This window comes from Formica exsecta, unplaced genomic scaffold (assembly GCF_003651465.1).
Source record: "Formica exsecta isolate Colony F162 unplaced genomic scaffold, ASM365146v1 scaffold36, whole genome shotgun sequence".
Classification (NCBI taxonomy): domain Eukaryota; kingdom Metazoa; phylum Arthropoda; class Insecta; order Hymenoptera; family Formicidae; genus Formica; species Formica exsecta.
Genome location: NW_021850847.1, coordinates 218,200 through 240,767, shown reverse-complemented (window position 1 = coordinate 240,767; position 22,568 = coordinate 218,200). Strand labels below are relative to the sequence as shown.

Here is a 22,568-nt window from a genome sequence, read left to right as displayed (position 1 = left end):
GGAAAGAGAGAATCTGGAGCTGTACAAAGCATGGATACGCCGGAGGCGCCGGAGGCACATACTACCGGAGGATGACGCCGACGAGTATGTTGGCGACTTCAAGGAGGCCGCGATCAGACGGAGTTTCGTCTTTTGCCTGAAAGAGAGAATCTGGAGCTGTACAAAGCATGGATACGAGAGCAGCGCCGGAGGCACATACTACCGGAGGATGACGCCGACGAGTATGTTGGCGACTTCAAGGAGGCCGCGATCAGACGGAGTTTCATCCGCAAGGTCTTTTGCCTCCTTACATTGCAATTGACATTTACCATCCTCGTTATATCTATCTTCATGTTTGTGTGAGTATATCCGAGGAAGAGCTTTCTGTATCTGAATTAAACTGTTTGCTCTTTCTATTTTTCTAATTTTATACATTGGTTTATAAAATGATTCTTCAAATTACTTTCCAGATACGAAGCACAGAAGTTTATGATACTGCACTGGTACCTGTGGATCGTCGCCATGTAAGAATGGGAATTTCTTTGGCACTTGTGCAAAAGCTGTTTCTGTTGTATTAAGTAAAAAAAGATAAGAATGAAAGAGAGAAAACTCTATTTTCTCTCTTATTTTTCTCTTTTACTTAATACAATTCTAATAGAATTATCGATAAATGAGAAGAATTCTATGCATTATTCGATAAACTTAAATCTAATTATAAAAATCTTATTGAATTTCAATAGGGTTTTCTTTATTGTCGCTTATTGTGCTGTGGCCTGTTCTGTGCACGCCAGGCGAACACCTCCATACAATTACATATGCCTGTTCCTGCTGGTAAATTTCTCAATTTCAACTTTCCTTCTTTACCCTTGCAATGGGTGATTAATGTAAATTAATCCAGTTGAAATCATTCTGGATATCGCGTCGCAGACGCTGGGAATGTCATACTTGGCCGCCTTCGTCTCCGTGTTTTATAGCATTGAAGTAATACTTATTGTTATGGGCATGACCACAGTTGTCACGATAATAATAGCTCTTGTAGCAACGTTCTCTAAGGTAAAGAATTCTCTACTAGTCTTTGCTATATTTTCTTTGTAATTTTATGTCTTTCCAATTTAGTAATAGACTATGCTATTTGATACATGTTATACACTGGGAAAAATTATATGGTCTATCTATCTCTTTTAATGTTTTGTTGCAAATGTGATTTAGATTTATATTGTTCTTGTCAGCTTCATTTCTTTGATTTTTAATTTATTTTATATTAAGTATATTATAGTCGAAATGTGAAAAATATATAAAAAAATAAGATTATAAGAATCTTTTGTTACATTATGATATGATTACAGTTTGATCTGACAATGAGACCAGGCTTACTAATGGTGATTGGACTAGTTTCGATCGTGGCTATTTTTACGATGCTAATTATCCTGCTGTTCACTCATATAATGATTTTCCGTCTAGTAATCTCTATTATTGGAACACTACTGCTCTGCATGGTTAGTGTGCAAATATGAATTTGTATGAAAAAAATTTTCTGCTTTGCAATACTCAATACATTTTTATTTGATCCCTAAATTTTTTCACATCTCTGAGAATTATAATATGTACTAATTTATTATAACGTATCTCAATTTATCTCATATAGAATATTTTAAAAAATTTTTTATATTTAAATAATATTTAATATTTACAAAAAATATTTTTAGAAGAAACAAAAAAATATGAAACAATTTATTTGAGCAGATAATATATACTGAGCGAATATTAATCAAACATTTTATTCATTTTCAGTATTTGTACTTTGACATCCAGACAATCATGGGTGGACGCAGAATAGAGTTGGGTCCCGACGAAGTCGTCTTCGCAGCTACGCAGATTTACGTTGATATAGTACTTCTGTACCAGTACTTATTGATGTTCATGGGATTTTTTCATCGATAACGTCAAACCAATATATTATATATCGCCTTCATATACTATTTTACATATATATTTGGATTATGTATGTACACACATACACACATATTATATTATATAAATACATTATTTATAATTCCTTACATAATCTCTGTGATACATATCTTGCGAATAGCAGAGACACGAACCATCTCTGTAAGATTGTATTTTCGCTCAGTAATGCAGTATTCTGTAATTTTTATGACTCGCGAGATTCGTCTCGCTGGAATCGCGCCCTAAATATCAAGCCATATCAAGCCAAGCCATGCAAATCGTATGTTTTCGAGTGCTGTTTTGTCGCAATTTCGAGCGGATTTCGAAAATTATGCGTTTCTTATCGTGTCGTAGATAAATTTTGAAGATATAAATGTTTAGAATAACCCGCTCTACTTACAATTAGATTTTAAAAACAAAGGTTTAAAAAGCAAAAATCGTCGCTATGGCTGCGCAGTAGCGCAGTTCGGTCGCCGCGCAACCGTGGGAGCCGAGCGTGTCCGAACAACGCCGAAGATAACCGACCACTGACGCTACATTGGGCATTCGCCGCCATTCCCGCCATTCGGTCCGAGTCTCCGAGTCCGAGTCCGAGTCCGAGCGAGCACGAGGGCACGAACGCACGAGCGAGCAAAGGTGGTACAAGTGTATGTGCGAATGTGTATGAGCGCGTGTACGCGCGCCTGATAAAGGCAAATCGAGGGAAGGCACAGTAACGTAGAATTGTACAGTTATAGACCTCGTTACATTTGGATATCGTTTTGCGTGGGAAGGAAGTTGTAAATCCAAGTGAAATTATACAATTATAGATCTCGTAGCATTAAAATCAGCAGGCGATGCAAACTTTACTTTGCACGAATTTAATAAACAATAAATAGCAAACGTGTGAAAATATCAATTTTTATTCAAATTTCGTGTACTTTTTCATTGCTGCGCATGCTCATATCGCTAGAATTTTATCGGTATGATTTATGACAGATTTTCTAACCTTCACAAGTGACATCTTTAACGCTTATTTTCTTTTCGCTTTAATTCTTTTTACACTATCGAGCGACGAGTTTTACTGTCTTTATTTTTATGCAAAAAAACATCGATTAAGTGTATTTTTATCAAAATCTAAGAGCGGGTTATTCTAAACATTTACCACTTCGAAGAAGCTCTCTTGCGTATCAAACAGCGATTCTCTCTCAAGAAATATTAGTAAACTTATAATCCTCATTGGCATCTCGATGTTCTCTCGACTGTATTTTTCAACTTGTCTATCATTTTTCGCGATATTATTAGCGATTATATTATTAAAATTTTTGATTTGTCGTCTTTACTGACTCAACGGTTTGTGAATTAACCTTTTGATTTATTTTCATTTTATAGGAATAAAATGGAGAACGACCGATTAAGTGGCAAAGATACTAAGAAGGATGGGAGTGCCGAAGCTAAGTCTAAAAAAGTTTTAGGCTTGACCACCACGATAGCTTTGGATACACTGCATCGTGACGTTGGACGTGTTTTGCAGGAGTATGAAGAGGATTACAGAAGAAACAAGTAGTATCTTGTACAGCAATTGTGGTTATTTCGAGTATAAATACATATTTATACGACACTCGCATTCACATTGTGACGATTCTTTTCAATTTAGGAAGTACAAAGGTTGGCTGAAGGATACTTTACACCATCGCAGCCAGTACACGACTCTCTGTTGGACCTCTGCGATTGCGCTGTTGATTAACGCCGTTATTCTCATAGTTGCGTTCTTTACGCTCAATGAAACACGGTACGTTGACTTTACAAATATAAATTTATGCAAGATCTTGGCTACTTCTCATCCGTTTTGTTTGCTTATCAGATAATAGCTCGAGTAATAGTATCTGACACTCGTGTTCCATAAATGAGTGTGCCGTTGCAGGTATTCTACACTGCCATACGAAGGACTGATAGTCTGTTGTTTAGTAGTATTGAATTTTATTTTAGTCATGCTGGATAACAAATTACGACACGAAGAGATCCCTCGTAGAGTGAAAATTCTTCTTGACCAACTTAACGGTATGTAATTTTAAAATGTATTAAATTTATCCCATAGAATAGTGCGCAGTCTGTTACTTTAATTTCTTTAGCTGTTTTAGAGTCGATTTCTTTATAACAAAAATGTCCGAAAAAAAAGCATAATTTGTGTTGCAAGTTTTTAATTTTCTGCATTACTCATATAGATCTATATAGATTCTCTACTCTATATAGATTCCGAGATTTAATATTTTATTAAAAGCTACATTAAATTAAGAATATGATTTTATTTGTCACAGAATCGATTATATTTTGTAATATTCTCGTTAATTTAGCACTCAAAATTAAGATTGCAAGTAATTTTATAGAACAATTTATATATTACAATTTTTCTAACATGGTGACACACATATATTGAATATAAATGCATGCTTAAAATTGCAGTCGCACGTTCTACGTGCAGATGGAAGTCTGAAAACTATCCGCATCTATGCAGTCCACAGTCCCCTTGCCTAACTCTGCAATGGACATATCGCGATGGCGAAATAGTCAACTTGCCGTGGGCGTTATTGGTGGCTGGTGATATAATCGTGATGAAACCAGGTCAACAAGCACCCGGATATTGCGTGCCGTATGACGTATGTAATTTTAAGTCCAGCATATTATATTTAAGCTACTTTAAATTTAATCAAAGTCATAAAGAAGTCATTTGATAGAATAGTTAATCAAGAACTCTTTACAAGAGATTTAATCTTTTGCACTGATCGAATTTTCAGGATCCGGAAGTGCCGGTTTTGCACACTAGAGAAACCTACAGCCCACCCGTACACAGCGCCAACGAGATCTTCTCTACGCCGCAGGCTCGCATGCCTCTGAAGAACAAGATTTACAAGCTTCAGGAGACGCCGTACTTGGTGAATCTGCGAATGGCGCTGGATCAAGCGCTCGATCGGCCAGTCACCTATCATAATTGCAAGCGTCATTTACTGATGATCTGCTGTATCGAACATCTGGCTTATCCAATACTTCTGATCGTTATTCTCGTAATCAATCTGCTCCGTTATCTGTATTTGGCGAACTATTTTGGTATTGGCCACTGGAGCGAGATGTTCCTGTTGCAACCGATTGCCGTGAGTCTTCCGTTGTTGCCATTGGTGTTCCCCTCTTGCTGGATATTCCTCAATTGCTTCGGCATGGCTCGCTTTAAGGCATTGTTCAAGCTCTATCTCTCAGCGAAAAAACTTCAGGTTGGTATGAATATTTGCAGATTTGCATAAACTTAAAAGTATTTTAATTTTCCGGGATTTTTAATAAAATGACTTTTAGGTTATTATATTTACAATATGAAATAATATATTGCATGTCTATGATATATAATAAAATAAAATGTGATATATAATTATATAATGATAGATATATATATAGATTTTTTAATATTCAGTTTATAGATCCTTTCGAAGACGCGGACATCAATGGTCCCAATCATCCGGATGTAGTGTACAACTGGCTTGAACTTAAGAAATACTTTTTCGACATCCTTTTCGGCAAAGAGCACATGATGTCGCGATCTGCGAGTATCTTGCATGTTCTAGGTTCTGTGACTGTAAGCATTGTAGCATGAATCGATTATAAATACTATATCAAGTATCAACAACTGAGTGTCAAAAATACTTCAAAGTAAACCACTGTCGAATAATATTTTGCATATTTTTGTAGGCATTGTGTTGCGTGGACAAGAAGGGACTTCTCTCATGGCCTAATCCCACAGCGGAGAAAGTATTTTTCCTACGTAACGCGAATAATACTTTGTCACCAAGCTCGAGGTAGTCACCTTGTAGTCCCCCAATTGCGGGATATAAGAATCCGAGTATCTAGAAATTCAAGAATTTGATATTCCTTCAAGAGATAAAGGAATTTAACGTAACTTAAATTGCATGAAATTCAGCGGTAAAATCGTGTCGACCAGATTACAGTCTTATTATTTTATAGTACTGGCAGCGTGGACAAAACAGCGGATAAAACCCAGGAGTCCGAAGAAACGAAGATGAAATCCAATAGAACGTCTTATGTACAACACGGTAAGAAAGAACCGGAATAGCAAAAAAAAACGTGGCATTTAGCGATAATGACAGTTTCGACACTCCACAGATATGTCACACTCCGTCGCTGAGGTGTTAGATCTCACGCACGATCATGCTCTGCCATTCCGGCTGCAATTTGATGATCATTCATGGCGACAGCATCTCAACTCGTTGAAGCCACTCGGCCTGGCAATTCTTCTCAACACATGCAACATGGATACGCAGGAGCATTACACGCAGTTCTGTTGCCATGTAACCTGCGAGGCTCTGTACAACGAAAATCTGGTCCCAGTTACGAACAGACGGTACACATTTTTTATTTGTCATTTTTCAGTTTCTTAAAGATAGTTCAAGCAGTATATATTTTGCTTGCGATTTCTCTTCTCGTTTAAATTTCAATATAATTGCAAGTTTGAAATTGTTTATATTAACAGATGTCTGTGTGAACTGGCAATGCAAATCGGCTTCCAAGATCAAGCGCAGAAAATTTTTCAATTGGAGCAACAATTATGCACATTCAGACACGTGGCAAGTATTATTCATGATTATAATGCCTAATTTTGCGAACATTGTATAATAAGATTAACCTTTGTTAAAATTTTGGAGAGCACATCCATTTACTGACCACATCAATAGAAACAAAACATCACGCATGTCAATTGCACATTTAGATTTGAATTAGTTAACATTAATTTTTTTTAGAGCTGTTTCTTTAAAGATTTATTTTCATAAAAAATAATAAATTACTTGAACCATAGATATTTATTATAAATTATGAAAGCAGACAGAATTTGAAAAGAGCTAATTAAATGTTTCGTTGACAGCAACCAGAAATGGTCAGACGTGATATCAAATTCGCGCGTTCACTGAGCATCGCAACAAAATTGAAGTTTCCGTTCCCTCACATGGTCGCCGTGGTTGTGAAGGAACGCAGCGGCGGTGGTCTGCAATTATTAACGCAAGGAACTGCCGACATAATTCTGGACTCGTGCATCGAATACTGGGACGGTCACGATCTCTGTCCTCTTTCCGCATCGGACAGGTACGGTTATCCAATCTCTCGATTTCTTTGCTCGTACTTGTGCGAAACGGTTTTTAAGATGTTTAGCCAATTACGCTCGTAATGCTTGGTCGAACGTTTTAGAAATGTCTTGTATTAAACTTCACGCTCTGACGATCTTTTTTTTCGTCATCGCAGGAAAAAAGTGCAGGACTTCTATCAGAGAACGAGCTTGACCTCGTATTGCACCGCGTTCGCTTATCGACCATTAACACGCGCCATCAGGGATAAGATGTCCGAAATATATATGGAACTTCCCGCGGACAGTAAACACTTGTACACACCCCATAGAAGCCCGACCCCTCTGCCGTGGGACTTTAGAAATGTTCTCGATCCCAGAGTACGAGGAATACTTGGGCAGTTTCATTCGACAGGTTGATGCAGTCATTAATCTGATACTTCTTTTTTTAAATATTGTATAACGAAAAAAAGATTTTAATAATTGCAAAATGAAGAATAGCGAAAGTAAAGCGAGGAAAAAATAATCTTCTGTTTTTGTTATTCTATTTTTGTATGTGTATAGTCTTTAATTTATATATAATTTATTTATTCTATTTTTTATATTAAAATTTTTTGAACAAAATAAATTTTTGTTTCGCAAATATTTCATTTAAAAAGTGTTCTTCGCTTTTCTTTAGATTCTTTGTTGTGCAACGAAAATAAGGATGACGATGTGAGCAACATTGAAGGCTGCTTCGACGTTCAATGCAATCAGGTCTTCATCGGCATGGTCACGATGCAATATCAGGCACAAATTTTCTAATTCGTGTTAGAGAGAACAAACTGCCAAGAGCTTGAATGTAAGATGTATACGTGTATATTGCAGGAGACAGCAATGGCTGGAGAGATATCCGCATATGCCACCGTCAATTTTTTCCTCCGAATTCTCCGAGGCATCCTACATATAATCTCAGATAATGCCACACACACCATTGTTTGGCTGCAGTGTTCTAATACTTGATATGTGATACTAATATTTCATTTTTTATTCGGGGCGTCGAATCGCAAGTTCCACATGTGTAACTAAAAATGCTTTATACTAGGGTGTCTACCCCTGAAAAAACCTGGAATTCTCAAGGATTTCTCTCTTTTTTACCTAGAAAATTCTCAGGCAATTCTCATGTAGTTTTGTTGGGAATACGGGAATATTTTTAAAAATTCTCTCTCTAATAATTTTGTTCATATATTATCGTAAATAATATAAATTTAAAATAAATTATAAATATACCTCTATTTATATCCGTATCATTTCTGTTAAATAATTATATTTCTGAACAAAGTTGGAGCGATAATGAGATTGCGAGTCGATGCCCAGCATTTGATCACGCGAATACACGACACTCATACGAGAAGAAGAGATACACGCTCATATACTTGATTGTAACTAACACACACACACATGACAATATCAGGTCCGAGAGTCCAGTGGGTTGGTGGGTGAGCCAGGCGGCAGCCATGTCCTCACCCACTCCTTCACCCACGGCCCAATCTCATCAGCCTAATTACTCCTGCATGGACGAGGCCAGCCACTTGCTTAATCGTGTCTTACCTCGGTACGTTACACCGATTACATGTAGAGATTAATACTACCTATTATATTATAAAATCGAACTTTCATTTTGCTTTTCAAAGAAAAAAAAAGAAAGATATTAACAGGACGATATTAATCCTAGAATGTGTAAGTTACCTTAATAAAATCTTGTAGAAACTGATTTCGAAAGTTTCAACCGGAGAAGTGGCTTAAAATTTCTTTATATTATTATTTAGAAAATGGAAAAAATTTGATCGAAGGAAATAACATGAAGAAGTATAATAAAAAAAACTTTCTTATGCATTCTATTAATTGCAAAAAAGCGCAGCATGATAGAAAAATTTTCAACGATTTATTACTTTGAAAGCTTTATCGAATTTGCGACAACTTAACGCACTCTCTTGGCTTCTGGCGATCGGCATTGATGTGTTTCTATCGATTACGATTTAAGTATTTAGAGAAGTCGAGGACGTATTCATCAAGAAAGAATGCCTTTCGTTTTAGCACCAACCTGAACAACAGCCGAGCGATGAGTTTGTCGGCACCGAGTGCCATTAATACAGATTTCACGACAGTGAAGTTCGACGATGAGACCACCGAATGGAACAACACAGGGACTTCGCAGGCCAAGAGCGCTATGAGCCACAGGTAAGAAACGATATCTAAAAATGCGTGGATGATAGAATTTAACTCCCAAGCGAATTCTGTACTTCAGGGAACAGGATACGATGAGAAGCGAGGATAGTGTCCTGGTGCAGAGCGTCGATCTGGGTTCGGGTCAGGAGGCCTGGAGGTCCTTGAGCTGCCTCACCGATAGCACCGAACAAAGCGCGCCGGTCAATTTCGATCTGTCCAACAGAGTAAGCGAATCTCCCTTTTCAGATTAAACTGTATAATCATTAACTATAACTATATATTATATATAATATGTCATACAACTGACCCTGAATAGGCGAAACTACCGAGAGGCATAGACAAGATACGTCCACACATAGAACTAATCGATAACGTGCCGCTGCTCGTGTCTCTATTCACCGACTGCAACACCACGGTGACACGCGAGATGCTGCACATCATGCAGGATTATGGCGAGGTGGTATGCGTGCTCGGTTCATCCGCCAACGCCGAGAACATGCCGATCTTCATGCAGGCTGACGCCGGGTAATTTTACTCCCTTTGTGATCTACAGTCTAATAAGATTCTCAATGGAACTAAGATTCTGAACGCGATTCTTAATCTCGTCTATTCGTCCGCGAGTTTTATAAAAGCTTTGTAAATTCATCGCACAGAGTGGCGGTGGAGCCGTTGTATCCTCAAGTATGTCAGAAAGTGTCCGTGTTGATGCCCACCACGGAGGACCAAGGAATCTCTCCCGTCGACCTCAGTAGAGCGCTCAATTCCGTTGCGTGCTCGTTGAGCGTGAAGCGAGAGGATCCCGTAGCGATTTTCCATCTCATTATGGAGGTACGATGTTATACTCGACATATACATTATACGAACAATATTTATATCTTCATCTTTTCCTACATGTACAGGCTCGTCATTACATGAAGAATCTATGGAACTGCATGCAATTCTGGCTATGCTGCTCGGTCACGCTTGCCTTCACGCAAACATTATCGGCTTTCTTGCTACTGCCGCCACTGTTCTCCATCGATCAGATACTCTGGTTGTGCTGCTTGATCATCCCCGTGCTGTCGACGTCCATGATCGCCACGCCGATAGATTCGACGATAATGCAACGCGCTACCGGGAAGAATCAGTGCATAGTCAATGGAGAGGTGAGAGAGGGTGAATACACAGTATAAGAATCACTCCGGTGTTTCCTTCGAAACTCGCGCGGTTTAAACTAAATCTATTTAAAAAAAAAGAATGTCGCTCTCATTCCCCAATGCAATTTATTTAAAAGGTTCTTAAACTGCTTATTTATCTGCAGCTAATCCGAACAGTGTTTGGAAGAAAGAAAAAAAAAACGGAATTAATCTGAATGTGTTATAAATAGATCACGCTATTCGTGTTGTGGTGCTATGGCAGCAAGTTTCTACCGACGATGATCACGGTGATCCTGTCGCAGTGCGTCTCCTTTCTGTCCCTCTGCCCCATCTATATGCCGCAGAATTCCAAGTGCCTGTATATATATCCGGATCCGCGGGACCAGATTTGGAACGGCTGGGGCAGCAAACCCATCGTCATCCTTGTCGTGCAACATTTCGCCCTGACCCTTATAGTTCTGCACTTTGGTAATTATTTCCCAGTATGATATTAGTACAATATATTATTGACTATTAGATTTTGTTTAAAAAGTTATCTATTTGTGAAATGAAGTTGAAAACAAAATCACGCAGCTTTAATCTCTCAATTTTCGTTAATTAAAATAATTACTATTGGTTACAAATTCACTTTTTCTTGCTTCCACATACATTTCAAATTTTTTCAATCCTTTTTTAAGAGAAAACTTATATTAATGATCTTATTTGAAACAGAATTTAAGAAAAGTTATGTGTATTAATAATAATAATATATTCATTAAAAATTAATGTATATATTCAAAATACATAATAAAAGCTTGTTCATTAATATTAATCTTTTCTCTTTCAGTTACGATATCTGTCAGCTTTGTGCATAGGGAATACTCTATATGGAGGAAAAATCCTATGAATAATTGCACTTGGTTTCTCAGTGTGCTTATTGTGTAAGTGAAAGATTCTAAGGGAAAGAATTAGGAAAGTTACTTTATAAAAGTAACTCATTATCATTACTCAAAATTTAAGGAATCGTTACAATTTTTTTTTACTTTTTTTTTAAGCTTTCCTTAATTTTTTCTTTTAATAGATTTTTTAAAGCCGAAATCACCTTTACATTTTTAACTATATACAATTTTAAAATTCTTACATGATACGCTAATTTATTATTTAATACTTCCCAATTCTGCGAATATTGGTAAAATTGATAGTGTTTTATTTTAAGAGAGACAAGATACAAGTGATCGTTGCATTATTATTACAGATTATGTGTGCAAGCGGCGTTCTCTGGCGTAGTGTTCCGCAGATTTTGGCGAGAAGAAGGCAAAAAGATCGAGAACTTTCCAATATACATGCCATTGTTCTTTTTACTCTCTATTCCACTGACATTCGCGATTAACGAGTTAATCAAGTGGCAAGAGATCAAGTAAGCTATCCTCTCTAAATACTTTTAATTGTTCACAAAAGAAAGATACAATCCGATTCGTTAAATTAATGTTTCTGCCTTATTTCAGAGTCAATGTTAGATACCAGAAAAGAGCACGTCTAGAATTTGGCACAAAGCTGGGAATGAATTCGCCATTTTAGTTCAGTTTGCGGCATCGTTTGTCTTCATCACAAATGTGTTTAAAAAAAGAAATACGGGTATAATATTAAGTGTATTATAATTTGATTATTACCATAATTTGAACAGACTGTTTAAGGATCAAGCGCAGATAAAAAAATAATTCCTATTTTCTCCTATAAATATTATAAATATATATTATGATTTATAGAATTTCAGCGTCACATATATTTAAAGTATTTGTACAGGAATTATAAGCACTTTCATCTGTAGTTGTTTCTTATTAGCCTGTTCAAGTCATCTTGAAGAGATATTTGCTGCAGAGCTATTAATATATAGGAATAATTACAAATATTATACAGATGTTATACTTCAGTTGTTGCAAGCTCTAAGGATTTAGAACGGTTTTGACAGAGAGATTCATGTACTTAATTAATGTCAAATATTGCCAAACGATAGATAGGAATAGAGCATTGGTATTTTTCTAAAACGACGTGCATATTTATAATTTATGATTGACGGAGTCATCAATTATGAGCTTAAACGGGCATTGTGCAGAATTTCTTTCACGCGATATACATTGCGGAATAGAGTTTCTATTATATTTTGTAAGATTGCTTGATAAAGTAATTTCTATGACGCCGAGTTTCTTTATACAAGCCGTAATAATCATTGGAGCGCATGACTTTTCTCGTGATTATATCATAATTTTAGATGCCCATACATAGGTATCATTAATCCCTGAATTTCGTTTTTCCCTAAATAATCGTTTAAAAAAACGATTTTATAATTTATGTAGCGAAAAATCTCAAAATAATTATTGAAAGATTTATTTCAGAGATTTTTTCAAAATCCGTAGCAACGCGAGAGTACCTGATGAATCTGATGAATCTTGTATTTGATGATCTTAATGCTATGTAGACTAACTTGTACATAAATGTTCCTATTGTGATAGTAACTTATTTGTGTTTAGAGATTGTACTTATTTGTGATTAGGAAATTTTAGCAAATTAAATGTACTCGGCGAGAGATTGTGACTGCAAGTCCTATCAAGAAATTCGAATTTTAAATGAAAGTCTCGCTGGTACGAGGTTCTTTGATTGTGAAATAATCAGATATTTTGATCGTACAAACTTTTGTCGACTACCACAAGTGATAAAATGCGATGTAATTGTCGAGATTTTGTTTTTTAAACAGAAATACATTCAAACCTCTGTATTCTTAGCAAACTTTTATTTATTATTAATCAACTAAATCTCCACATAAATTTAATTTTTCTCCTTGCATTCCCTCATCATTGGTCCACATTGATTACTTATACAAGTATTATATCTTGTCTCTCACTCATTTTTTCACACTAAATTGCGCAATATTATTTTGCATAAAGTGTGTCGAAGTGTTGGAAGATCAATGAGAATTTAAGAGAAAATTAAGAGTAAAGAATATACAATTTCGATCAATCAAAGATGTTCGATTCTAAACGATATTTAAATTTCCATTAACGTAACATATTCATTAATTATTCTGATCTGATTAATACTTTATTAGTCCTAGATTCAGCTTTCCAAAATAAAGTAGATCTTTTTAAGGCGAAAATTAAATAATACATTTTATTTAATTGTGTAAAATATAAATTTTTAATTACTTGTTTGTCAAAAAAACACAAATATGTATATTTGATTTCTGCTGGTTTAATTCTTGTATGATATGTAACTAGGAATTATTACAGTTTGCAGTGTAATCACAATCAATGCCAATAGCACGCTACAGCATATCATCGCGGAATACGTCGCTTCGTACAACAATTTCGGTGAAAACACCGACCATATGAAGAGATGATGACGCTGGCCAACGACGATGATCATGTAAACGGTCATTGTTAGTAATCTCCACGCGATGAAAGTACTGCTCGTACGCGCAATGATATCCGTGCTGTAAATACAAACCCATTCATTCGTAACGATTCGATAACTAATTGAAAGAGAACTTTAGAATTCGCAAAGCGACTTACCAATGTGTCTCGCTTGACTGTCGACGGTAAACGAGCAGGAAATAAGCCAGGACGGGAGCGGAATAAGTGTTGATGATTAAATATACGCCGGTAATAAGAGGCATATAGGAACGTAAGCCGACGTATCCCGCTGTGATGTTTATACTCGCGAGGCTATTGGAATTTCCCTGAAACATTAATCACGCATTATATATTACAATAAATTATTAGCTTAATTTTTACAAAATAAACAAAATAAATATTCAAATAAATATTCCGAATTCGCAATAATAACAGTTTATCAAACTTAACTTTTCATCGAAACAACATCCTATAAAATTAATCGAAAAAATTTGTCATCTGTTGCTATAAGTTTTGTCGATGAAACTGATAAACTTTATCAATCTTTTTATATGCTATTAATAATATAATATGTGTTATTATATAGCAATACTAACAGGGCCACTTGAAAAAGGATTTTATATTATAGATATTATATTTAAATATAATTTTAATATATTAATATAAAAATCAAGGATTTGGGAAATCCACGGGGATATTTACCTGATAGAAATAAAATACGTTGCCGAGCCAGCAGTGCACAAAGACGCCGAGATCGAGCGTCAAATTGTTTTCTTTCAATGCAGTGTCAATCGTCGAGCTCGCAACGATCTGTAGCGGCAACAAGATCACGTTGTATGGTTGGTGCAGCATCGCCGAAATCATCACCCAGAAATTGATGATAAAAAATAGCATTGTACTCGCGAAACGTTGCTTGTCGCGTCTAATTATTAATGTCACTCGATAGCCATAGCTTAGAAGGAACAGCATTATTATTCCCCAAAACATCTGTACTTCATATATTCCACTGCGGCAAACGAAATTTAACCGTGCTTTGTTATTATTATTCGCATAATTGTTTCGATAAATGATTTAGAAATTGAATTTTATACGGAATATATATATGCCAATTGTACAGTAATTGTATAATATTACTGTATTATATTGTGTTATATATTTACCTAGACGAGAAATATAATGGAATTCTCAGAACGGCATTGTTGGCCATATGACGAAGATATATACATGCCGCAACGGCCGTATTAAATATCAACGATTGCCATCTGTATTCCTTGTCTTCGCATACATACGCGATCCAGATCAGAAGAACGAGCGCTGTAAGACGAATATCGCATTGGAAAAGCTTGTCATGAAACATTCTATATATAAAACTCTCATCACCAAGTTTAAAGACACTCACCAGCTAGAAGCAGGAGCGTCATCCCGATTTTGCTGTTGTCCTCCTTCAACCAGCAAGCTAAGTCGGGTAGGTGCGCCCATTTGTCACCGGTGCTGTTTAGCTTTCGCAGAACTCTATGCCCTATCAGTAGCAATAATAGCTTAGCGCAAAGTTCTAAGTGGCGCGGATGCCTAGAATTCCCGTAACGTCGATCCACCCCGGTTCGCACCCTTAGATCGCTCGTAAGATCGCTATTGTATACCACACTGTTAGCTAGTGAAAGATTCAGCTGAGACGTAATGAACATTCGAATCTGATGCAAATTTTATTATTTTTTTATATAGGGTGAAGAAAAAAAAATAACGGAACGCCATTTCGAAAACTGTAGATTTTAGAAAATGTCCTATCTAACACTTGTGTTATTTTTTTTCTTCACTCTATATATAACTTATAAAAACGATTATTAGATTCTTCATACATAAAATACGTTTATAAATTAAAATAGTTTAATAAATAATAAAAATATTAAATATTATCGATAAAAATAATATATATAAATTTTCTAACCTTTTTAAAATTTTTATTAATTAATTGCTAGTCTTTTTTTAGATAAAAAGTAATGTATTTAATATACTCACTATCGTTCATACGCGAACAACCTCGTGAAGCAACGATAGAGGAAATATGAGACCGTAGTGGACCAGAAGAAATACCACGTCTGATGCTCCTCCTCGATGAAGCTGCTGCCTGCAAGGCTCGCTATATGCAATAACGCGCCGATTTCGAACACTCCACATATCCTTGGCTTCTTTGTGAACTATGTCCAATTAAAAATTATAACACGTTAAGGACATCTCAAAAAAATTTTTTTTTTTTTTTTTAAACTTTCGACAAATAAAAAATGTAATAGAAACTCTATTATCAGATTCGTATATCATAAAAATTATAGAATGGATATGTTTCGCTTTGTAATTAAACCGTAACAAAATGTCTACTCAAATTTTGTAAAACAATTTTGAGAATTCTATGATTTTTAAGCATTTTTGTTTAAATTTTCAATATATGAAAATAAATATGTAGACATTTAATCAACAGTTATCAGTCTTAATCTACATATTTAGTTTTGAAAATTAAATAAATAGTTTCTCACCTTTATGAGAGATAATTCGCTGTTTACGCAAAGAACACAGTTTATGTATAAGATGCTGACGAGGAGTAGGAACAATAGAGCATTGAATATACTCGTCAGATGAAGCAACGTCACGCTTTCAGAATTGGAAAAATAATATATCCCCAGACACGAGAAAAAACATATCAAGAAGGATTTTTTCAAGAAATGCATAGTCCAAGCTACTTTTCGTGCAAAAAACAAAATTACGAGTATCTGAAAGAAGGTGTAGAATAATTTATAAAGTTCTTAATTCAATTCAATCTGTTCAGAAGAAATTGTATATATCTATCTACAGGAAATTATATCTACTAGAGAACTTATATTTAAATAACAGAGGATTTCTTTTTTGAGGATTATAAACTCAATACTCTTTTTTGATCTCTGATATCTTGAATTTTTTAATTATCTGTATATTTTACTCACCTGACACAGAAAGAGCATGGCAAGAGCCATCGGACGAAAGTCGTACTCGACTATGCTGCTGATTAGGGCATCCTTCATTTCTGTAAGAATCACGTTGTAAGACGAGACAATCATCCCGACCATCCTGCTTGATCTTTCATTCGTCTTCAACCAAGCAGCATGCAAATTCACAACATCCAAATACTTCCGGTTCACATCTGGAAGTTATCGTAGCAATGCTCGATTCATATATCCGTTAATTCGGAATATTTTGCAGGATGAGATATCAGAAGATAAGGTCGATCGATAATGAGATGACAGAAGCGGAAAGTATAAACAATCGATTTCTTAATTTCTCCATTTCTAAAATTTTATGTTTCTCACCTTCTTGGCTACTAATTTCTATAATATATCCAGAGATTCGTGAATAACTAAATCAATACTCACATTCAATTTGTGATTCTCGATAGACGAGCTTCCGGAAATGATCGAGCACCTGCCTCGAATTGTAATGGAGAAGAAATAGTCGTTTACTATCGTCCAGATCGTAAATGCTGTCCAAGAACGAGGAGCCGAGGTTTGCGCAAGGAATAGGTAATGCAAAGGCAGTCGACAGCGTTGCTGCTATGTCAAGTTGCTCGATTTTAACCGGTTCACCGTTTTCCCGATGAGAACAGCGAGTTCCTCCTATCGCGATAAACGGCACCGTTGTTTCCTGCGGTGTCGACCCGCCGTGACCGCCCGAGTCTTTCATCCCATGATCGCCACAGATGATGAAGAGCGCGGGTATCCCGTCGGTGTTCTAAAAATAACCCAGCGGGTAAGTAAAAACTACTAGTGGATATTATTTTATTATGCATTAAATAAATGTAACGTAATTATAATTTTCACAAAAATATTCACAAAGTAATATCTTGTAAACATTATATGCAATATATCACGTAATATATCCTGAATAAATATATGATATCATAAAAATAAATTAATTATGATGTCTAAGTGATAAAATCTTTTCCAAGTAACTGGTTACAAGTACAGAAAGGAGAAAGAATTGAGGTGATAGAATAAAATAATTGCACAATAAAGATATATGATAAAATCAAATTGAAGTTGAAATGGATTAAAAGATGATTTCACAAGATGATTGATTAAATAAAGAAAAAAAATAAAAGAAAAGAGATTACGAAGCGAATTAAGAGAATTAAGGCATTTTTCAGCTACTAACCCAATACTGCACTCTTTGAGCTATCTTATTGATAATTTTATCCATTTCTTGTAATTTGGGTTTAATCGACGCACCAAACGGACCTTCAACATGACCAATGTGATCGAGTCCAAGGTAATGGAGAATCATCACAGTCCAATCATTGTTATTCAACTCGTGTCGTAAGTGTCGAGTTACATTATTATCCACCTGTTTATAAAATTAGCAATCTAATAAGCAATCAGCAGAAAAACCCAAGGATCTGCCAATGAAATTATCATAATACAGCTTATTACCAGTGCGACATGTAATTACCTCTGTAAAGTCTGTAACAAAAAACGAAGTAGTGCCGTCATGGCGCTCGAATATATGGGGAAACAGAGAGAGCCAAGTGTCATCTCCGTAAAATACCAATTTGTGCCCATACTTCTTTGCTTGAAGCAATAAATTGTCATTGTGCAGAGGTTTACTCCCAAAGTTCAGTACTATATCTACAAAATTTGGTACTGTACCAGTCATCATTGCCTGTTGAAAAGTAAGAACAACAAACTGTGTTACACAAATGTTTCATTTTTAAGAAAGAAATCTCATTAGATGTTATTTCCAAAAAATCAATAATAAAATTAATAGTTTTACTTTTATTCTAGGCATTGTCACTGTCGGCGATTGCAATTTGACTTGTAACAAACACCCAGAAGAGTTTGTCAGGAGCTTACTCGTCATTGGCATAGTGACATTTCGTGTTGGACCCGCTACAAAGTCCCATCGTAGCGCGTCGATCACCATGATTATCAATCTTGTTATCATCGGTCTATACAGCGCATGTTTCTTTATGCTGAAAACAGCATGTGTGTATAAACATATATTTTTTAAATTAGTGCATTAATATACATTTACATCTATAAAGATATTGACAATTTTTACTAATTTGATAGAAAAAGATAGAAATAGTATTCAATATTTATATATTAAACTTTGTTAATATATATCTTGCAATAAAACATATCACTTTTAATAAATATATACCTTTAATAAACCTTTAATAAACATATACCTTTAATAAATATATAACTTTTTAATATATTATACAAATATAAATTAATAAATATAATATAAATATAAACCACTAATTTTATAAAACATTAATATTAACATCAATACATATTAATATGCATTAAAATAATTAATTTTATATAAATATCAACAAAATTTAATTCACTTTAATTTATTAATATAGATATTAACAACGTTTAATTAATAATTGCATGAGTGCGAAAATAAGGTTAATTTACCTCACGTTGCCGATGTAATTTGGAATATCTGATCGCGAGGCAACCGCGTCGCCATGATGAGCGATCGGAAAGAAACCGTACAAAAATAAAACGATAGAAATCGGCGCGATTAAGGTTACATAGAACAATAATACGTTATTTACAGTCATCTTGTCATATTTTCGGCAACCATTGTGGACAGGCACTACAGCTACGGGCAGTGCCATGCCATGCCGGGTATCGAATTTGACAATCGATTGGCACTTGGCACGAATATTCTCTCGAAAGCCCTCGAATGTGTTCAATCTGATTTTTATACACGTACTTTTCTACTGATTATTAGCGCATAAAACGATGCGAAAGATTATCTCAGCATTTATAGACAATTTTCGATTGAATGCTAATATATGTTCATCTATTATACGCAATAAAACACCAGTAATACGTGAACAAAAAACCATTGTGGAAACTTATCTTTTTTTCAAATTACATACGCAAAGCATATTCATGACCAAATTCCAAAATTGTGATGAACATATCACATATATAATAACTCTCTATAAGACAGTAAAATATATCAAAATAATTTTTTTTTTTGCAACTTTGACTACAAATTTCTCAAAATCGAAATCATATTGATATCGTTAAAAAAAAACTACGGAAAATGTTCATCTTCTTACTTGTGCAAAAAAAAATTATTTTTTATTGAACAATGTACAATTATAACACTATGGAAATTCTGTTTTCGAGGTCGTTCATAGACTGAAAAAGCGCTGTGTCGATGGAAATTTTCTCTGCGCAAGGGACGAAGAGAGATCTTTTTTCTTCCACAAAGTATGTAGAAATCGCACAAGAGAGAATTTTTGTACGCTCGATGAAAATATGCGCCTCCACGGTTGTGCAGTGGCCACTTTATGTAGAGAGGCTCGAATCAGCCGTCGTGGGTGATCAATAAGTGGAGGAGGAGACTGTTTTGTCGGCCAACGGCGGCGACGCAACGTAAAACGCTCTGCGTGACAGTGCCGTTTCGCGAAGCGCGGTCGTGACGTGAATCATGTTTCGGTAATTCCTGCTATTCCCTACCGTATCACGGTTCTTCCTTCGTCCGTCAAAAGGGACAAGTGAGTGCATAACGAGTATACTCCGTATTCGTGCTTACGTAAGGCGGAATTTATGGATCTCTGAGGAAATTGAAAAAATATATTCGGATTCTCGAATTCTCGGTGCTGACCTTTCTTCGGATCCTCAAATTTTGGAACGTAGGATATCAAATACCGCGACTCTGCTCCGATTTTTGCGGCATTAATATCTTTGTCTACCTGTAAATAAATAAAAAAATATATAAATATATAAATATGTAAATATATAAATATAGTTTTTATAATCGCAATTTTGTGTGCGTTGAATTGCCAATCGTTACAAATATGATCACTTAAATCTCTCAACTGGTTTATTTCAAACGGATTTTACGTTAATTTCCTATTCTTGGCAAATACTTCTTTTATGAATAAATATTGTTTTCAGACATTATAAATGTATCGGTGTGTCTTTATGATAAATACATATTTCAGCTTCTAATTAATAAATTAATAAAATTCTCATCTTCATGTTTGCATATACTATTCGAGAATTAAACAGAAGGAACAATTTCAGCAACAATGGTATCGCTGGAGGATAGTTGGAAAGAGGCTACGGAAGGCCTGGACGCCGCAGTCTGCGATGCCTGGTTCACGCGCCTGCAGGAGGTCTACTCGGAGGAGAAACGCACATACCACAATCTGGATTCGCTCAGGGAGAAGCTAAACCATTACTATGAAATCAAAGGAAATCTAAAAAATCCACGTGCCGTCCTGCTCGCCATATTCTTTCAAAAGTGAGTGACGTATTTCTATATTTTTATTATTAAATTACTATTATTTTTATCGCTACTGATACTAATCCGAAAATTCTGTTGCAGTTTCGAGTACGATCCCAAGGCTCTAGACGGCGAGGATAAAAATCTCGAACACTTCAATGCTTTCGCCGATGAAGCGGAAATTCCGTTGGTTAGTATATTCCATCGATTTCAAGTCGAGTATCCAAGTATGTTAATACAAATGCGATAAATATATAGTTTGCGTTGCAAAATATAACAGTTTGATCCAAAAGAACAAATGTTTGTTTCTTCGGAAAGAAGTTTATATTATAAACATTTTATATTTATTAAAAAATAACAATAAAAAGAAAATAAAGCGCAATTTTTTCCGATTCTAAGATAAAATCAGCAAAGAATAAAAACACGATGTTATTTATTTCACTAAAAATTATTATATTAAATTTGTGACTATATTAGTAGATTAGGATATCAGAGCTGAACGCGAAAAACGATAAAAATAAACATCTACCTTGTATTAGCGTAGATATGACATGAAGTAATAATTTATAATCCCTTGAAAAGGATGCGGAGCTCAGAGAAGAAACGTGCGCCCTGCTCAAAGTGGCGGCTACTCATAGCACCGAGGCGCATAAAGTAGGGGGTGCGTTCGGTGGCGAAGACGCTCACTACTTTCTGGACCTGGACATGGCGGTGCTCGGCTCCTCTCCGGATAGTTATGCCGAGTATAGGGAGCGAATACGCGGAGAGTACTCCTTCCTCAGCGAACCCATGTACACAGCACTGCGACTGAAGGTAAAGATTACCCTGTATAACCGAAGAATGCATCTTGTTAAGAGTTTGCGAGAATTCGAATTGCAGAAAAATTATCGCGATGAATCTTAATCTTTTTGATATAAATAGAGAATATCTATAAGATTAGAGATTAAATTTACCTAGAAATTATGTAAGAAAAGAAATTTGATTTAACGCTATCGTATTCTTCTTTACGGATGTTCCTATGCTCGTTAGGTGTTGCAGAACTTCCTGCAGATCCCAAACATCTTCGCCACCATGGAGTTTCGCGACAAGCTGGAGGAACAGGCGCGCCAGAACATCCAGGCGGAGGTGGAGCTGCTGTCTTAGAATTCTCCGTTGTTTTGTTTTCCGAGGGTTTAAATCGAGAATGGTTCACGCAGCCTCGAAGAAAATGCCCAGGAACTGTCTCACCGGGACTCGCTTTCGTCGAACAAATAAAGACGCGAAGGATTCTGATGCCTACCTCACAGAGAGAAAGACAGAAGCATTTTAACGCCTGTTTCCCAAATATGCAGGGCAAATATTGAATAAGAGTCTCTCGTGATCGAGAGAAGAGTGTTAAAATCGCTACTTTTTTCGTTTTTCTTCGACGACTAGTCGTCAATACGTTGAGTTAAATGTTTTAATGCGTCGCTTCGTAGTTTTTTCTTTTTTTATAAAAATAAAGAACTTTAATAAATATATATGTATACAAAAATAAAAAAAATTTAATTT

General features: G+C 35.5%; 4 protein-coding genes across 8 annotated transcripts in view; 3 read left to right on the top strand and 1 right to left on the bottom strand.

Annotated features, from left to right (window-relative positions):
- The window catches only part of LOC115238802 (protein lifeguard 1-like), a 5,635-nt gene extending 3,335 nt beyond the window's left edge, over positions 1 to 2,300 (top strand). Inside the window, exons 3-8 of the mRNA XM_029812892.1 lie at positions 139 to 338; positions 450 to 503; positions 720 to 810; positions 907 to 1,032; positions 1,326 to 1,475; positions 1,771 to 2,300. Coding sequence (XP_029668752.1) covers positions 139 to 338; positions 450 to 503; positions 720 to 810; positions 907 to 1,032; positions 1,326 to 1,475; positions 1,771 to 1,920 — 771 coding nt within the window. The 3' untranslated portion in view covers positions 1,921 to 2,300. The remainder of the gene's footprint in view (positions 1 to 138; positions 339 to 449; positions 504 to 719; positions 811 to 906; positions 1,033 to 1,325; positions 1,476 to 1,770) is intronic.
- A 364-nt stretch (positions 2,301 to 2,664) lies between these two features.
- Positions 2,665 to 13,137, top strand: LOC115238839 (transmembrane protein 94). Its single transcript, XM_029812953.1, is given in 25 exon segments — positions 2,665 to 2,891; positions 3,301 to 3,471; positions 3,566 to 3,700; positions 3,833 to 3,969; positions 4,372 to 4,565; positions 4,704 to 5,174; positions 5,369 to 5,530; positions 5,644 to 5,750; positions 5,917 to 6,005; positions 6,076 to 6,313; positions 6,443 to 6,536; positions 6,833 to 7,050; positions 7,207 to 7,442; positions 7,707 to 7,821; positions 7,823 to 7,933; positions 8,481 to 8,621; positions 9,104 to 9,247; positions 9,315 to 9,459; positions 9,552 to 9,760; positions 9,889 to 10,063; positions 10,135 to 10,380; positions 10,602 to 10,839; positions 11,198 to 11,291; positions 11,606 to 11,767; positions 11,856 to 13,137. Coding segments are annotated over 25 exon segments (4,131 nt in total). The 5' UTR covers positions 2,665 to 2,865; the 3' UTR covers positions 11,929 to 13,137.
- A 439-nt stretch (positions 13,138 to 13,576) lies between these two features.
- Positions 13,577 to 19,424, bottom strand: LOC115238832 (GPI ethanolamine phosphate transferase 2). Of its 2 annotated transcripts, none has more exons than XM_029812936.1 (13): positions 19,205 to 19,424; positions 18,549 to 18,747; positions 18,228 to 18,437; positions 17,934 to 18,122; positions 17,156 to 17,510; positions 16,730 to 16,926; positions 16,286 to 16,519; positions 15,774 to 15,952; positions 15,157 to 15,386; positions 14,918 to 15,071; positions 14,460 to 14,763; positions 13,917 to 14,083; positions 13,577 to 13,837 (listed from the first exon to the last, which is right to left on the bottom strand). In XM_029812936.1, the coding sequence occupies exons 1-13, from the start codon at positions 19,408 to 19,410 to the stop codon at positions 13,597 to 13,599; spliced, it is 2,865 nt and encodes a 954-aa protein (XP_029668796.1). In that variant the 5' UTR covers positions 19,411 to 19,424; the 3' UTR covers positions 13,577 to 13,596. The 2 variants fall into 2 exon arrangements, 1 of the variants encoding a protein (XP_029668796.1); XR_003884551.1 differs by having other exon boundaries at positions 13,603 to 13,837; positions 14,460 to 14,567.
- Positions 19,425 to 20,165: 741 nt separating this feature from the next.
- On the top strand, positions 20,166 to 22,562 carry LOC115238836. Of its 4 annotated transcripts, none has more exons than XM_029812950.1 (5): positions 20,166 to 20,304; positions 20,837 to 21,056; positions 21,141 to 21,228; positions 21,621 to 21,851; positions 22,077 to 22,562. In XM_029812950.1, exons 2-5 carry the CDS (start codon positions 20,842 to 20,844, stop codon positions 22,179 to 22,181), a joined length of 639 nt encoding a protein of 212 aa, XP_029668810.1. In that variant the 5' UTR covers positions 20,166 to 20,304; positions 20,837 to 20,841; the 3' UTR covers positions 22,182 to 22,562. The 4 variants fall into 4 exon arrangements, with proteins under 4 accessions (XP_029668810.1, XP_029668807.1, XP_029668808.1 ...); XM_029812947.1 differs by having other exon boundaries at positions 22,068 to 22,562; XM_029812948.1 differs by having other exon boundaries at positions 20,196 to 20,504; positions 22,068 to 22,562.
- Positions 22,563 to 22,568: the final 6 nt, after the last annotated feature.